This window comes from Trichosurus vulpecula, chromosome 6 (assembly GCF_011100635.1).
Source record: "Trichosurus vulpecula isolate mTriVul1 chromosome 6, mTriVul1.pri, whole genome shotgun sequence".
Classification (NCBI taxonomy): domain Eukaryota; kingdom Metazoa; phylum Chordata; class Mammalia; order Diprotodontia; family Phalangeridae; genus Trichosurus; species Trichosurus vulpecula.
The window spans coordinates 133,018,727-133,037,155 of NC_050578.1; the positions used below are offsets into that span (position 1 = coordinate 133,018,727).

The 18,429-nt window shown below is 38.3% G+C and overlaps 1 protein-coding gene across 2 annotated transcripts in view; it reads right to left on the reverse strand.

Moving 5' to 3' along the window:
• Nucleotides 1-3,950: 3,950 nt before the first annotated feature.
• HSPA4L (heat shock protein family A (Hsp70) member 4 like) overlaps nt 3,951-18,429 on the reverse strand; it is a 63,257-nt gene continuing 48,778 nt past the window's right edge. Inside the window, exons 15-19 of one of the 2 annotated variants that reach the window (XM_036764895.1) lie at nt 17,710-17,835; nt 16,898-17,005; nt 14,559-14,678; nt 12,815-12,976; nt 3,951-10,992 (exon numbers count right to left, since the gene is read on the reverse strand). In XM_036764895.1, the coding sequence (XP_036620790.1) occupies nt 10,798-10,992; nt 12,815-12,976; nt 14,559-14,678; nt 16,898-17,005; nt 17,710-17,835 (711 nt within the window). In that variant the 3' untranslated portion in view covers nt 3,951-10,797. The remainder of the gene's footprint in view (nt 10,993-12,814; nt 12,977-14,558; nt 14,679-16,897; nt 17,006-17,709; nt 17,836-18,429) is intronic. The other variant, XM_036764896.1, reaches the window with a different exon arrangement.

The following is an 18,429-nucleotide window of genomic DNA, read 5'->3' on the forward strand; positions in this document are numbered from 1 at the left end:
CTGACTCGTTGGCTCTAATTTTGATGATCACGTTTCACAAAAAAACCGGATATGGCTAAAACTAAACTCTGGAAAATATTCTACTCATATTGTTGCCTTTGATGACTGAAGAATGAGATTTTTGCCTTTTGCTACACCTAATTTGCCTTTTCTCCTGTTAGTAAGAATAAAATCCTTTCTCAGAAAGACATCAGAAAGGAATCCTGATACCCAGCGAAAAAACTTCTGCATGTTGTGTAGGCCTTTTCTTAAAGGTCATTTTTTACGAGACTGAAAAATTAGAAAAAAATTAAAATTTAAAAGCAAAACCAAACCACAAATAGAATATGGTAATAAACTCTTCCATCCCCCCTTTTTTGGTCTAATTGTCCCAAACCCAAGGATTACTTTTTTCCAGATTTGTTAAAACTGCTTTTGAAGGGGAACCCCTCCCCTTTTTTTTTAGTTTATATCATTTTCTTACATTATGCGAGGGTGTGTGAAAGATTCATTCAGGATGAAATGCATTTGGGAAAACAGTACACATCGGGTTGCAGAAATTAGTGTGGTGCATGCCTGGGACACTGAGGAAGCTGTTTTGGAATGTTCATGAGTTGCAGAAATGTGATCTGATGGAATGCATATACTCATCTACAAGTAAAAGCCATAGTAATGTTATCTACAGTCAGAGGGCTTCAGAAGCATGCAGCCAAAACTTGAATGTGGTAGTAACATGACCTTAGTGATACTTCAGGGAGATTAGTTTGGCAGTAACAAAGGAGAAACTCAAGACTGCTACATGAGCCCACTAAAGAGGTTCTAAAAATGAGTAGTAAGGGGAGGTGAAGGATAAGTGGAATGAGTAGTTTTAGTCCAAAGAATTTATTAAGGACCCAGTAATAAAGTTTGCTGTTGAGAAAGCCCAAAATAACAAACAGCAAGGCCACTTTTGGTTGGGGCAGGGAGATACACAAAATGGCTATGTTTGGCTTGGCACATACATTCTGTGGTTACTACCAGTACAAGTGGGGCAGCAATAGAGGTATTCAGAAATAAAGCGTTTCAGCTCAGTTGCACTTTCAAAGCAGATGTGTTTGGGAGTCATCAGCATGAAGGGGGCAAATGAAATTGGGAGAATGAGCTTTCCAGTGCAGGTAAGGTATAGGGAAGGAGGAAGGGCTAAAGCTGGAGCTCTAGAAAGCACCCACACCTTACAGAAGCATCATCCAGTTTTGCTTCTTCTGTTACAGCTGGAGGAGGGGTGTGTGATGCTTTTGAGGAATTTATTAGTGGGCCTTTCCTTTCAACAATACACACCAAGACACTTCACGTTGGTCTCTGCTCTTCCATGTCTTGCTGTGACTGGTCCCTCAATGAAAGGCTATTTCTGGTTACCTAAAATGTGAAGACTTTCCAGCTTGTCAATATCTGCCAGTGCTTGTATTCTAGAACAGTCTTCAAAAATCGAGGGCCATTTCCACATCATGGTAAAACATTAGAACAGAATTTTTAAAAGGGTTAGCTGTCATGCTACCTGATATTAGGAAAACCATACACAAGTATCCAAGGGTCAATGAGTCATGGCTGGCTGGAAGGGCCTTAAAAGAAATGGAATTACTCAAATAGACCACATTTCACTCCTCCTAGGCAGGACTCTAACTAAAATCAATGGACATGTAGACCACTATTAAAAGATAAACCACGAGTTATTTTTCTTCTACAGGAATCTATTTCAAAACCTAACAACCTTTTAAAGGTTTTCACATCTGCCCTACCAGTTTATTTCCATGTTTATAGTGTCTTCACTGAAACTGGAAATAACCAATTACCATTTCGTTTCTTAGGAGCTGCATGACTGCTAAAGGGCTGGACTTAAGGTGATTCAAATATGGGTACCACCCATGTGACTACTGGACAAATTCAGAGAGCCCTCCTACTTTGGAGAGGAGCTAATGTCATTTGAAAGAACGATGAAAAACCTTAACGTTTTTATAAATATAAGTTATAATTACTACAATTTTACATTTGTAATGTGTGTGTGTGCACATGTGTCTGTGTGTCAGAGGGAACCCATCAAGTCAACCATGGTGGTCTTGAAGGCCTCTGGTAAACACTGGCCACTAGAGTGTAATTGAAAGGCAATGCAGCAATTAGTCTTCTGTTAAAAGTCTCAAGCTGACTAGGGCCTCTGGGAAAGAAATTAAACTTCCATCTAGTTTTTTTCAATTAACAGAAAACTATTCACTAGTTTTGATGAACTTGTTATGTTTTGTTGATGAGAAATACATATAAAACTGAGAAAATTATTAAATACTAAAATAAAATTTTACACTTCTAACTTCCTAGTTGAGATAGGAGAAGAAAAAACAGCAGGTAAAGGAAGCACCAAAACAGCAAACTAATGCTGGGGACTGGTCATGAGAGTTCCATGATGAAATGATGAGCACGTCTAAGGAAGATGACAAGTTCCCTACGGGTCCAATAAACCTGGTCCATAGGTTGAAATAAACATCCTGATGATTAGTTTTGGAATGAAGGCTGACCCAGAAACCGAATACTCATCGGCATCAGACAACCCATTAGATGAACTTTTTGCAGTAAATAGTAAACTATCCTTTTGGACTCGGCTGTAAGTTTTAAAAGCCAGATTGGCAGAGAGAAAAGAGAATTTTTATTAATGTGGGGGTGTTCTTATGAATTTATGAAACAAGCTTTTTTAAGATGGAGTGACTAGAAAAGGAGTAGCAGAATAGAGAGCTAAATGTTGAGTTTAAAAAGCTAAAATAATAAAAGTTATTATAATAAATTTTCATGCTTCAAGATACCTGACATTTCATCACTACAGGTATCCCTCCTCTCCTGAGGTTAACCTAGTAGCCAACCTTCTAATGATGGGAGTTTTCTGGACTTAGTAAAGCTGGAGAAGGGGGACAGATGTCATCTATCCCAAGGGCCAAATGGTGAGACTTGACAGTGCTCAATGCTACAATAACTCCCAGAAGGTGTTAAGATACGTATTTTTTACATACTTTGATGAAATGTACTTAAGAAGACAGGGCTCCTGAAGAAAAGTACCGTCTATATCTAGATAAAGAACTGATGGACTCAATGCAGAGTGAAGCATACTTTTTTCACTTTATTCTTTCTCATGGTTTCATTTCCTTTCCATCTATTTCTTTTTTCAAAACTCATACGAAAATGGAAATGTTTTACATGATAGCACATGTGTAAACTGTATCAAACTGCCTAACATTTTCAGAAGAATGGAGGGGAGGAGGGAGAAAAATTTGGAATTCAAAAATCTCGTAAAAATGATGCTAAAACATTTTCTTAATATGGAGAAAAAATAAAATACTAAAGAAAAGTAAAAAAAAAAAAAGAAGATAGGACATTGCTCCAAAGGCCTCCAAAGACAGGCTCAGTGCTGGATTCAGAGTCCTATTCCTGGACAAGCTGCCTTCTCTGGGCCTCACATACTCGTGTTTGCAAAATGCAGGGTTCTGAAGCCAGAGCCCCTTTCAGCTCTAAAGTTATGGCTGCATCAAAGTAAAAATTTTACCTTTCCTGAATTTGGGATTCCACATAAAGGAGTTCCAAGAGGCAAAAAGAAAATGCCGCAGGATTATGAAAAAAAATGGATGGGGAGGTACAGGGAGATATCATGATTTCCAAGGCAAAGAAAAGGTTATTTAAAACAAGAAGGTGACCAGCTCCTTTTCCACCTTCATCAAGGGGCTGTGACAGTTAGTTCTAAGCCAGATTCCCATAGCATTAACCACCTACCAACTCTCAAGAGGAGGTACTCCCACTGAGATGGGGTAAATAGTCATAACCCTGTGGCTTCTCAAAGAGCCATGCCCATTCTTGGCAGGAACAGACCCTAAATGCCACACCCCAGTTTGTTAGTCACATAATTTACTATTTTAAGAAAATTTGATAGAAGTATGTATAAAAAGCACTCCAAAATCATATTTGGTGGTTGTATCCTCGCTAATTCAAACAACAATTTATTGTAAGCACAGCAGTTTGTTAACAAGATGATAATACCAATATGGAGAAATATTTTTCAAATATTATAAATAGCAGCAGCAAGGTTGACATATAACATTGAGAGCACCTCTGTACATTCTGGAGTTCCCTCTATCTCAATCCCAAAGAATATGTATGTTTTCGATGTAGAAAGGAAAACACCTAAAAACACTATTAGAAATTTCAAAATTCATTGGCTTATGATAATCGATCCTGAAGTACAGCCATAATCCTACAGTTTACACAAAAACAAAAACAAGCAGAATTCACAAATGCATCATGAATACTCTAAGAAGAGACAAGAAATAAGACTGGGCAGGTGGAGTATACTATTTACTACACACATCGATGTTTAATAGTTTGCTATCCTATTAGGAAAACTACCCAAAGTTTAAAGATTCATTTCTATGTTAATCCTTTTAGTTTTTAGAAGCACTGGAGTCAAGTTTTATTTTGCCAGTATATTTATTGACAAAATATTAAATAAATAGCCTCATATGGAATGGGGTGCATATACCATCAAAATCTTCCAAACAAATCTGGTACCTGGATTCTGTCAGAAATAAGAGACTGAGTGTATACCTTTCATAGTAGAGTTAATTATAGAAAAATGACATGTCAGGTAGGCAAAATTAATGGTCCACATACTGGTTACTCTCCATCATAATTAATTACACGAGTGCTTAACAGTGTGTACATCCTTACTCTTGTGAGTTACAGACAATAATAAACATCTTGCAAATTTTGACACTGCTATCGGCATCAGGTTACTCAAGTTTTATCACAAACAGTTTTACGTGGGAAGGTTAACACAGGCTCTCCAACAATTCCTGCCAAATACATAGATAGCACCTCAGGAACTTTACCAAGTTGTCATGGTCACAAAACCACTCTCATTCAAGGGCTGTCAAATGAGATGTCTTCTTGCTTCTTACAAAATTCAGGTGAGGCATATCAAATGCTTTCCATATTGACCCTGTTGGATGACTCATATTCGAAAAAGAACCAAGAGCAACACTGACGTCTTCCTTTTCCACAGGGGAAAAAAAAACACATTAGTAGATATTAAACTGCCAAAAAGGAGAGGACAATTGTAATTGCAGTTAACAATGTAAACAACACCCCCCCCCCCAAATGAGTAACTGGTGATGCTTATAAAAAAAAGGACTTTCCTCTTGTGACTAGTCACAAGGAAAAATGATGAATGTCAATTATTTGGAAAAAAAAATGTTTTCCAAGTTCATTTACATCCATCTCTATTTCTAGTAAATTTCTGCCTTCTCTACTCTAGGCTGTAGAGTAGCTCCTGAATCTGAAAGGAAAAAAATTTAACTAATGAGCCCTTCTAGAAGCAAAAACAAGTTTTAAAAATGTAATTTCTTAGGGACTAGGGGAAACAATCAGGATTTATAATATTTATGCAGAAGAAATGCAAAGTAATTTAAGTGACTACTTAAGTTTTGACTTCTACATTTTTTTTTTACATTTTTACTTTTTTTAGTCAAAAAACCTAAAAACCCAAACCTGGGATACTGGTTCTTTCACATAATAGATAAAGAAAATTTATTCCTCTCAGATCAGAGCAACTTTTAAAGCATTTAAAGATCAGACGGTGAAAGAAAAGTCCCTGTATGTCTATTACTTGCCTTAGTACATTTTAGGAATATTATACACCGGGACACAAAGATTATTTTTATAAAGGAGAATATGAGCCAAAAAGCAACAGCAGAAACCTGAGGAAAGGATGAATGGAAAAAGAGTTAGAAAGAAAAATGTGATACTAAGGCTAAGTAAATTATTCACGAAGAGTAACTGGATATTAGCACATTACTTAGTGTCTGGAAAAAAAAAGGGAATTGGAGAGAATAAAAGCGAAAAAAAAAAATACTGATAGACTTCTAAAAAAACATAAGCAAAATTCTTTAAAAATGAAAATCCTAGAGTCTGGAAGGACTAAAAAAAGCTATTTATCGCAAAAGAATAAATATAATAGAACAAATTGATGGTATTTCCATTTCTAAAGAGTACAATTGCGTTTGAGAATCAAAACTACCATGGATTAGGTATAATAGGATCTGTTTGAAGAAGAAGTGGCTTGTGAAAGAATAGAAAAAAGATATTGTACAAATACTCTTATTTTTTCCTGTACAAATACTCTTATTTTTTCCCGGACCGGCCATCTGAGTAGTTGGTATAATAGTGAAGTTGAAATAACCAAAGTCCTTAAGTCCTCAAAGGTTTACTGAAAACTTCATCTTTTACTCCTTGGGCTTTTAAGACAAATTAGTCAAAATCCTTTCAAACTCTGGAAATCCTATTTATATTTAGACTTGTCAAATGTCTACAAATTGCCATTACTGACCCACATGTGTACAGATTCCTTGCAAACTGGTGGCAAAATGTTCTTCCTCCTACCACACTTCATCAAGTTGCCTGCTGCAGCTTTTCTACAAACAATACCTTCAGATGTGCCCATAATTTGAAGCCAGCAATAAGTCATTTCAGAAAGAATATATTTGGTTATTATAAAACCACAGTTTCAGAGGCAGGAAGTTTATTCCTATTCTAAGTATCTAGAGAAAAGCTTTATCTGAACTTATTTTAAGTGAAAATTTGTAGTGAAATAGTTAAGGCAGCTCTTTTGGACTTGTTAACTTGGGGGAGGGGCACGAGCAGTCAGTATTTCCATTTATTTTACTAAGCTATTTTTTTGTGAAAAAGTTTTCTTGGAAATTTATTAGTATGACAGTTATAATTCTGTAGATTAGATTAGAAATAACTTGCAGAATGAATCCTCAACCCAGTTGTTGGCCAGAAAAGAATTTAATTTGGTTTCTGAAATTTACCATTTGTTTTATAAGCAGTTTTCTAAATTATAATTATGACAAAACTGTAATGAGAGAAAGCAAAATGTGTTAGAACAGAAATTCTTTTAAAGGTTTTAAACATCACTTTAAAAAGTGATCACTGATTTAAACTACATCAACTCATCAAAGCTAAGAAACAAAAACATTTTGGAAAGTCCAATGATTAAAAAGTATAAGGGCTTGAGAAGCCCAACACCTATGCATCTATCTAGTTAAACACCACAGAATCAAATTTCGTAAACACTGAATTTTAAACACTACAAATAACTTCAAATATAAAATATTAGCATACTGTTTCTGCTAAAAATATGAGAAGCTTACACCTTTTCCTATTAATTTCATAAAATGTTCAAAATCTATTCTACCACAATATAACATAATGGCTTTAATATTTGTAGACTGAGCAGAATTGTAACTGTATATACCCTGACTATAACTACATGAATGTATGTGTGTACACAAGGAATTCCAAATACATAAAACAACAAGAAAAACAAGCAAAGCCAAAGGTAGAAGAACTTCAGACAGATGTAGAAGGGGACATAAAACAAATTCATTTTTGTTTACTGTCTATTAACATTCATTTGGTTCCACTTTATAAAACGTTATCAGTTTTATGTAAGGATTTATTCCTTACATGCAAGGGAACATGTATAAACACGTTAAGTTTATCATAAAAAATATACAACTATTTGTTAACTACCAATCCTAACAATAAGATACGTTCAGAACAAATTCTAATAAGATAATAGGATGTAGGCCTTTAAAATAATTTAAATTGATTGGGAAAAGCAAACTTACAAATAAGGATGGCCATGTCTAAAAGACATGGAAAGAATAAAAGTTTATACAACGTCTTACTGTCTTTAAATAGGCTGTCTTGAGTGCTTTAGTGCCTTACTTTTATAGTACTGATAACTGGGTCCTTGGGGTTTTCCAATAAAGAACATTTTTCTCCCCTAGAAGTTTGATCCTTCAATAAACATTGTACCCCCAGGGGGTGGTCCCCTTAATCGTCTATGTTAAATTTAACCTAGAATGCCATCACATCTGTATTCCTTTATGGAAAATTAACAGAGCTTCTCAGGATCATGTCAAAGGCCATACAAATTTAGAATTTTAATACAGAATACTGTTTTGTGGAGAAAACAACATCGCATTGCCCTTACAGTTTTCCTTTAAACAAACTAAAGAAAAATCATTATTGTGCCCTTCCCTACAGAAACATCTTATCCTTTGATTTTTTAAAGCTGACTGCTGCTCAGACTGCCCCATTCCCCACGTCCCCCAATTGGGGGTATTCTCAACGCAGGCAATTGCACAGACTCACGGTCATTTCAGATTTGTTTTCATATCTTTTCCTGCTTCATTTTTGCTCCCTGCTCTTCCCACTCCCAACTCCCTAATAACCAGTAGGGGGAACTGGCTACCAGTTGGGATTTTTTTAAAAGTTGAAGTAACTTAAATAACAGTTCTCTCATTAATTCTAGTTTTTAAATTTCCCAGACTGACTGCTTTTTAAGTTTTAACTGAAAATTTTGCTGTGCATCTTTTTTTTTTTACTACACAATTTTTATCTTTAAATAGTAGTTTCATCTTTATTTTGACAGTATTCTCTAGCACAGACTACAGAAATAAAAAAGCATCTTGAATTATTTGTCTTAAACTACATATGGACCTATCTCACTATGTGTTACAAATATCTCTATATTATGGATAATTTAAATAAGAAAGAAATCCAAAAATATCTTACTAAATAGTCTCTAACTGCCAATAAAGTTATAGGAAAAGGGCCCATATAATATACTTTTGGGTTAAAAACAAAAGTACTAGTAACTGGTGGTGTAGTGTTCTATCATCCTCCAGAAAGGCAGGAGAAAGGATTTTATATATAACTTAACACATTCTTAACTAACAAGAGTGACCTCTCTGTCTCAATCTCGACTCGGAGATCCAGAACTCTTCCATATAAAGGTTACAGGCTAGGATGGTAACGATATTGTTATCTATACATGCATGTGTATACACGTATGTGCATGCATGTACACACATATACGTGTTAGCTTGCCCTTCACATGTATAAGGACATGCACATGTATGCACACAGACATGGACATACAACACACCGTAAGCCCAAGAGCAGCTATCTGGTCCCCAGGTTGAGCCCCATGCTCCTACTCTGGCCTGGCAGTTTGGATGATCTTTTGAAGACTAAATTCTCCACGCTCAAACAGCCAAAGTCCTTAAGATAGGACAGCACACAACCCTTCAGTTCAAACCAAAACAAACAAATGGCGAGTACAGGTGATCCTGTTTCAAATACAGTTCTACAGAAGTTATACTTAAATCACGTTAAGAGGATTAAAACGAGAGTTTGAAAGATGAAGTTATTCTGAGATGTCAACACCTCAGTCTGTGTGGACAAAAATGCCCACATAAAATACCATGGCTACTGCACGCACTTCTTTTAGCCCAGACTCAACTGGAGCAATAAAATATCCCTATTCTAGAGAACTAATTTTGAGAAACAACAGAATATCTCCAAAGATGCTGTGCTCAGAACTTCTGATTTGCATAGGTATAGGAACAAATATAAAATTTTAAACACAGGCATATCTACCTAAGACTAGCTCCTATCACATAAGGTCATGTTAACATATGTTCACACTGAATTGGTGGCTTAGGCTTTGGGGTAGTACTGGGCCACTGTGGGGTCAGTCGGATGGTTGAAAGCACAGATGTGTTCACGGAAATACTGTATTGGGAACTTAAGAGGCCTCTTCACAATTCATTTAAATTAGAAGCCTCAAACAGGAGAGCCCAGTCTTGAGTGGATCACATAATGGCACAAATTATCAAGAAAGCTTAGCCTTGCCAGTTTGTATTATGTGACAGTCTACACTACACACAAGTCACAAGACTTTTCAAAGATGGGGGGGGGGGCCCTTTGTGCTCTGAAGTGTGACAGTGTGAACTTACATTAATTATGGGTGGGTGAAGGATGGAGTCAGCTTCTCCCTCACTTGGAAACAGAAACTCGCTAGACATTTTCAAAAACCTAAGTACTGTTTAAACCTAAAGAAAGTTGCCAAGACCAGAGCAGCAAGCCTGAATAAAGCGAGCAATGCTTTTCCTCTTAGCTAGGAAGTGATTTTCTCTGAAAATTCTCTTAAGTCATTAAGCTAACATTTTAGCAGCGGGAGCAGCTTGTCTTCAGCCAAAGCAGGTCATCTCTAGCGCAGGAAAGGTGAAATGGCGAGCAGGAAATCAAAGCGGGCTTTTTGGTAAAGGAAATCTATTGCTGGTGTCACCACAACTCAAAATTGTGTTTTCTTTTTGAAATTCATGTTTTTGTTCATCTGTGTGACAATGACAAGAAAATCTCGAATACATCAATGAGATGGACTAGTTTGTCAGCTAACCTCTTATTCATTTTAATATTTAAATTATAACAATACAATAACTAGAAAAAGGTCAGTGCTTCAATGGCTTTAAACCACTTCAATTCCAATTTTTTTTTCAAAAATAACGATGCAATTAAATCTACACTTCCGCATCAGTAGTGCAATACAGTGTCCTTTCCTGAATAAAGGAGCTGAGGTTTATCCACAAGAGAAGCTTTAAATAAGGTAGATTGTTGCCATCTTTCTATCAATTCTGCAAGTCTGATATAAGATACATCGGGAAAGCTTAAACTGACTTATACAATCTATTCAGCTAAAGCTTCACCTAAGCAGCATTAATCATTGGAAATGAACATCAGAGGTGCACTCAATATAAAACACTTTTCAAAACTACTGCAAAGAACAAATGACAAAAATGGCTAAGAACAACGGAACATCTGTTGGGTGTCCCAGATGCAAAGAAGAATGGGCCCTGCGGTTACTTGCACTGTCTGAACACGCGACGAGACCCCAGCGCCTTAGTCCACTTCCATGTCTCCAGTAGAAGGTTTAGTGTGCGGGGAGCTTTCCTTGGCTGCGTCAGGCTTACTTTCCGGCCCACTCTGTCCATTCATTGGTCCATTGTGTTCACCGTTCGCTTTCGCTTGGTCTTCAGACACCTCTACTTTGGGTTTGGCCTTGTGAATGATGGGGTTGCAAAAATTATCCAGCTCCTAATGGCATTAAATTAAGAGAAATGATTATACTTAATACTGAATATATTGTTAAAATGACCACATTATGTTTGATGCTCTTCTGCTTACATTTGCCTGCTTCCTATTTTTTTTTAATCTCTCCTCTCACTAAGTATGCATTACATGAGATGATGTGAAACCGGCCTGTATAACAAGGTTATATGGTTGTATTTTCATTATGCTCTCTCTTAATCCCAGTGCCTTAAATTATTTAGGGTTGCAATAACATAGTTTATAAGTTCTTGGGCATGGAATAACTTTTGTTATATTACTTTATTCTGAACATAAACACCATATAAAGTGGGAGCTTCCATATACAGGTTAGCATAGAGAAAACAATTAGACACAGAACTGAGGCTCTCCATGATGTGTAGCCTCATCTTTATGTAATAACCTCAACATGGCCCTTTCCTCCTAGTCAGACCCTTCTAGGGCCTTCTTTCTGTTCTTTGGTTAAAAAAATAAAAAGCTTCAACAATCACCTTCTCTACTCTTTATCAGTGACCTGATCCCTTCACCTACACCTTTACCACCTCCCCCCAACTGAAGAAAAAAACAAAACCTTGGGAATTATATGATCTATGTACTTGCAACAAAATCCAGATGATGAAATTTCTAGTCAAGGGGCAGAATGGTACAATTTAAAGAGCCAGAGGACCTGGCTTCAGATACTAGCTTGGATGCTCAAACAAATAACCCAACAGCCCTCAGTCCTCAGTGAATGTGCAGGGTCACTTCTGGAGCTCACTCTTCCCCCACCTTTTCACTCTGTGCTCTGTTCACATAAAGCTCCTGCTTTCTTATCTGTTGTAGGTTATTCTTTCACTCCTCAATCTCCAAATTTCTTAGGTGTTCCTCAGGTGAACACTGTTGATGAGGAACATTTTTCTCTTAATCTACCCATAAAAATGAGCAAACTTTTAAAAATTCCCTCCATGACCCTTCTCCTGGGCAGCAGTCTTTTTCTGGGTCAGCTTTAAAACTTCACAAGCCAAGGAAGGCATGGTACTTTCCCATCTTGAAAAGTGAATGTTTTCACTTGCCCTTCTCCGTCTTCTTCCACAAATATGCCCTCTACTTAGGGAACTAACTCATCTACAAATTAAGATTTTTACTTCTTGAATGAAGTGAAGTGTGTCTTATACTTGATTAAAAATAAGAAAATCCCAATGGGGGAGGAAGCAAGGGAGCTTTCTCAAGGGGCTAATACGGACAGAAGGGGAGCCAATGACCAAATGAGATTTTAAAAGATACCTAAAATCAAGGACAGGTAATGATGGGCCAATTAAAAAGCGTGGCACAGTCCTCTAAGAATGGTACCTGGAGTGCTGAACCTGAAAAATGGCTGAGGCTAGTGAGGAACGCTAAGGACTTTGCTGGGTTCTTGAAACTACACTGAGGAAAACCAGCTGGATCTGAGAGGTCAAAGGACAGCGCTTTGGGTGGATGAGGGACAGAACTAGGATTCTGCTTCTTTGCCAAGGAGCCCCATCTGTGAGCTGGACAGAGCACAGCCAAAATGCTGAGCAGGGGAGGGAAGTGCAGGTTACTAGTGCTCTGGGCCACAGGAAGAAGACAACCAATGGGAAAGGAGCGCCTGGAGGGGCCGTGAGAAGCCGCATCCTGGTAGGATGCTAGCAGGGTTCCGAACCCTCTGACCCAAGATCTTCAACAGGCACTGCCCCCTACCCTGCAGGCAACCTATGGATTCTTTCATGGCCAGGAGATGTGAATGCCAAACCACTGTCTACACCAACATTAATCCGTGTTCCAATCAAGTCAGAGAAGCTCAGGGCCTTACCTTGGACTTGGCGACTATTTCTGCTACTTTCACCACAGGGTCTTGAGTGAGGCTTAATTTGTTCTGTGCATTCATCTTACTGTTCAACCAATTCATGGCTTCATTGATAAATTTCTCCACCTTTTCCATGTCAGCAGCATCCAAGTGATCATATTTTTCATCCTAATTTTAAAAAAAAGTCCATTTAAAGCATGAGGCAATCGTCCTAATGGGCCTTATGAAAGGACACCAAAGTGACAATCTAGGTGAGGGCACACACATTAAAAAAACAAAACCGAACACTTGTACACTGTTTACAAAATAATACACAAATGAGCCTAAGTTAGCAGTGTCGATGTCTGTGGCAATCAGAAAGAAACAAGTGAACGAGATGGGCTGGGGCTAATTAAGAAAGGCTTCTTGAGGGTATGAATTGTTCCAGGTTTCTAAATGGCTGCAGAATGGTGGGATGCATTCTCTTCAAAGGAAATGGCACACGCAAGAAGGCATGAAGATAACGGGGAGAAAGCAACATAGAAGAGCAGGTTTCCCTGGCATGGAGGGCAAGGGAAGAGAAGATCTCAAAGGGCAGGTAGAGGACTTTGGATCTGATAGAAGCCATGAGGAAGAAGACTTCATTATCCTGTGAAGGAGACACCAACAGGGTAAATGTGGCCACAAGTCTCTTAAGGACACCACTGTGGCAGCCAAAATCCATGCTAGGGACATGGCTCTGTAAAAACAGAACAGGGCAGATAGGATGAACACTGTGGGGAAAGAGACTAAGGAGAGCTTTAAAAAAGCATTCTCAACAGCTGAGAAAGTGAGGATGTCCTCTGTTAGTAAAGTACGCTGGATGGGGAGACCTTGGCCAAAGATCAAGATATCCCTTTCTTTGGTTCTCTATGAGGAAAATCATCCTGGTGGGAATGACCTCAAATCAGAGGTCAGGGTCCAGAATCTGCTTTAACACACCATGTAAAGGATCTGCTACTTTCCTCCATGCCCACATCTCTAAACTAGTCTGGTTTCACAATATCTATACACCACCTTGTTGTACACTGGCCCGCTCAGTCCTGGTGCACCAGCCCTATTGTAGTGATGCTCCTAGGATAGCCTGTTCCCATGATCACTAGATAAAGAAACTGGGGACAGCTGCTTATTTGGAGGACAGAATGTGGTGAGCTAAGTTTTCAATTTGTTAACAACATATGGTGTTACAGAAACAGATGAGAAATGAAGTATAGTGAACATACATAAAAATCATTAGAATAATTTTTTGAAACCATGTGAATAAATGTATAAAAATCTGAACTGAGCCTTGGTGGGATACCAATGGCTAGTGGGCCAGAGTATTACAAAGAAACTGTCAAAGACATGAAAATGAACTGAGAAACCAGGTAATCAAGACAGCCAGAATAACAGAAACCAGTCATGACAGTGTTCTCAGAATGCAAAATTGGTCTTGACCTTTTTTTAAAGGCTACACACTTGAAAAACCAGTTAATCATCAGTAAGTTCAGAGACAGGAATGTCACTGGCTTGCTAGGACACATCAGCCCTTCCTGTGATACTCCAGTACAAAGTTTAGATTCTTTAAAAATCTATGTTAGCTTACACATAAGGAAATGGGATCTTCGCTGGCAATTCTGTAACAATTTAGAGCTAATTTTTTTATGTTAGCCTTGAAAATTAACATGCAGGCATACAAACTAATGTGTGATATTCCCCCTTCCCTCTCCCCTTTTCTTCACAAGTGTAGTACCTTGTTCTTAAATGCTTCTACCACTTTCATAAGTAGTTGGATCTTCTTTCCCAAGTCATTTAAAGCTTTTGGTCTTTCTTCATGTTCTATGTACCTAATTTGAATAGGCTGGCCAAATTTCTGTCAAAGAAAGAGAAAGAAAAGAATTAAGTACATTTGAGGCTTTAAAAATACAAATGGCATGGTGTAATTACATAGAGGGTGCGTTAACTTCAAAGATAAACAACAACAAAGCCTCTTGATACATGACAATTATTTCTTCTGGTCTCGATGGTCCCTTGACATTTCCCAGGGCCAAGGAGGAAGACCCTGGGCAAAGACCAAGATATCCCTTTCTTTAGTTCCCTACCAAGAAAATGCTTAGCAACTTTTGTTCCTAAGAAATCATCCCACCCACCTAATCAGAAGCCAGGTCCAAAGTTAACTGCCCAGAGTCTCTGTCTGCAACCATGTACTTTTGAACAGAAGGTTAGAAAACTGTACTCAAAAGAAGCAAAATATGCTATATGCAAACTGCTTTGAAAACAACAGCAAGAATAAAAATCCCAACCTAGAGACCTAAAAATGAATCCATCCCACTGCACTCAAGACATAACTGGACCTTGCTAATTACTGGTTATCCAGTACACTGTACTAGAAAAAACTTCAACGAAAGCTCCAGCTCTATTCTTGGCCAAGAAATAAACAAACAATACAAGACAAAGATTAAAAAACCCCTTAAACATTCCTTTCAGAGTTTTACGCCTCCATATAAGGTCCAAGAAGCAATAACAAGTTTTAGTTCTGTAGCCTAGAATTCTTATTCAAACTTTTTTAGGAGCAGAATGCAAACTTGGAAGTTTCACCAAGATATATCCAAAGAATGGTCTAATGAGATGGCAAAACTGCTCTACATGATGTCACACCAGAGGCAGAAACCCTGAAATCCTGCAGCCTTTCCAAGGTGCTTTGCAGAACCCTTAAATGACAATGATCCCACAAGAAATACAGGGTGGGTACTCAAATCTGCCTACAGCACAGGGCTGATGACGTTCTTCAGGGGCCTCCCTATTATCACCTCTGCCTCACATTTAATGCCCTCCATAAGTGACTTCCAGCCTGCAAAGCGCCTCACAAGCAGCTCCTCACTGCTGCTAGATGCTGTAGTGGACAGAGCACTGGACCCAGAGTCAGGAAGACCTGAGTTCAAAGTCGACATATACTAGTTGTGTGACCCTGGCCATGTCATTTAACCTCTATTTGCCTCAATTTCCTTATCTGTAAAATGGAAACAATGAAAGAACCTATCTCTCAGGGTTACTGTAGAGATAAATGAAAGAATAGTTGCAAAGCACTTAACATAATGCCCGGCACATTGCAAGCATTATATAAACGTTGGTATTGTGTTTATTTTCATACCATATATAAGTCCCTTTTTTAAAAGCAGAGACTGGCCCATTTCGGACAAAAAGTGCTTAATGTTTACTGAATTAAATTTTCTCTGCAGAAAAAAAGGCAACCTGTATATTATTAGTCTTAAAAAGAAAAAGACATCAACCCATCTTTTGCTACTTTTTCAATGTGACTAAAGAAAAATCCCCCCTTTATTCCCACCCACCACCAGTGTTCAAGCTATGTCCCTGCGCAGTGAAGCAGCACATAAAATACACAACCTGTCGCTGCTTACACATCCTAAGCACATTCCCTTTGTGTACACTTGCTTCAGAAGGCAAGTAGGGTGGGCTGAACGGGACAACTGCCCTGCCACTATGAGGATGGAAAAGGCCAATTCAGCAAATATGTATTAAATGCCTAATAGGTGGAAAAACCAACCCCCAAAGCACCTAAAGGTCTGGCCAAATTTTTGTTTTTGGTCTCCGCCCCCACCCCCTCCCCTACGTCACTCTCACCTGCTGGCCTCGCTACCAAGTCTGCCACTTCTCCTAGGCGCTTCCAGAGTTCAGATTTCAACTCAAGGCTTAGCCACAACTTTGACTAAGGAAGTCAGTGTACTGCTCAACACTACCAAAAAACAAAAGACCAACTCCAAACCGCACTGCAGGCAGGGGGCAAAGTGCTGGGCAGTCCTTACGGTGACTCAATCCTCACACTTCTTTAACCGAGTAGGACTCCTGGTGAAAGACTTCTTTCTCTACCAATGCAAGGCAAAGGCTTAGAACATGCTAAGCCTTGAGAAGGGAGGTGACTTGCCCAGGGCCACTCAGCCAAGATGTAACAGAGATGGGACTTGAACCTAGGTCCCCAATCCCAGACCCCCAGGCCAGTGCTCTATCCACTATGTCATGTGCTCATTCTGTCTCTATGCATCGCAATCATTCGTGGCCTAAAAATAGTATTACCTTTAATTCATGAAGTTTATCCACATAAATTTGTTTTGGTTGATCTTCTCCATCTTCATAAAGCCAATTTTCCGTATCTTCCAACACTGAAGACAGTTTACTTGAATCCTAGGACAAAATTGAAGAAAAAATAGATTGAAAATGTTTCCTTAGAAATTCCTTGGCAATCTCACTTCCACCCATAAAATCATACAGAAGGCAAGTTACAATGTCTGTGTTATTTTTAAGGTTTTAAAAATGGTACTTTAGCATCATTAAGAAAGAAAATGGATTGCTAGCCATGGGGGTCAGCAGCAATGGGGCAATTATGATTTGTGTCGTGGTTGTGGATAGATCTTACCTACAGAAACGTTGGGGGAGGAGGAGGGGTCAATGTACCTTATCCAATACAATTTAGTAGACTTCCCCTTAGAGGAAAATGGTGGCTATTCCCACTCTCAGACTCTCAGTTCCGTTTTCAGCCTGGACCCATGACCAAGGATTCAGTTTTGGGATTTCTCCTCATCAAGTTGGCTCTATAGAGTTGGAGTGAGCTAGTGGCTAGCTGGCCTCCAGTTTGCCATTCACTGTCCTCTCTGGGGAAGGCCCACATCTCACACCAACAGCTGGGAGCTTGTCGCCCAGACTCATAAACAGCCTGCCTATCCTCCCCGCACCATCCCTCCGATAATTTGGATTTGGCATCTTAATTAAATAAGAACATAAAGTTTCTTGGCTGAAGTGGCTGGTTTACAAATATATACGTTTTAGAAACTTAAAATAAAAGTTTAAAACAGCCTAAAAAAAGAGGAACTTTTCAGCTGCCCTCTTACTTCTGCAGTGACGAATTTTTCGTAGACATTGCACAGCTTGTCTCTGAAATCATACACATACTCTTCCACGGCATTCTTGGCATCATTCCTTTCTTTCTCTAATTTGTCCTGCATGATCATCTTCCCCTAAGTCAAAAAAAGTTACCAACAAAAGTTCTATTTCTGTACTCATTTAATAAAATACAAATATTCTTTAAAAACATGATGGAAAACTCGTCCAGACTAGTCTCCTTTTCCTCCTATAAATAAAGAAAAGGCCCAGGCAGGCAATATTTTGTGAACACATCATTCCTTTATAAATTATCATTCATTCAATGAGAAGTAACATGATGAAAACAAAAGTGTTGATAAATTATCAAAATCCAATGAAGGAAATGTTATACCATGTAGTTAAGGAAAACTCAAGAGGGTTGGGGCTTTATATTTCAACTAGTTTATTTTTGCTAATGAAATGGTGAAGCACTCCAAATGCATGTAAATTCGGCGCTCTGGGGAAAAGCCCAATCCTAGTTATGTCTTTTGAAAAGTTACTAAGCTATATTCTCCTTTGGTATCATTACCATCAACAATAATAGATATTAGATTGTAAGCTCTTTGAGGACAGGAACGGTCTTTAAAAAATTGAGAGAGTGAGAAAAAAAAGTGAAAATTTATGTCAATCTGCACTCAGAATCCATCCATTCACTCCCTGGAGATGGACAGAAATTGTCACTGTGGGTC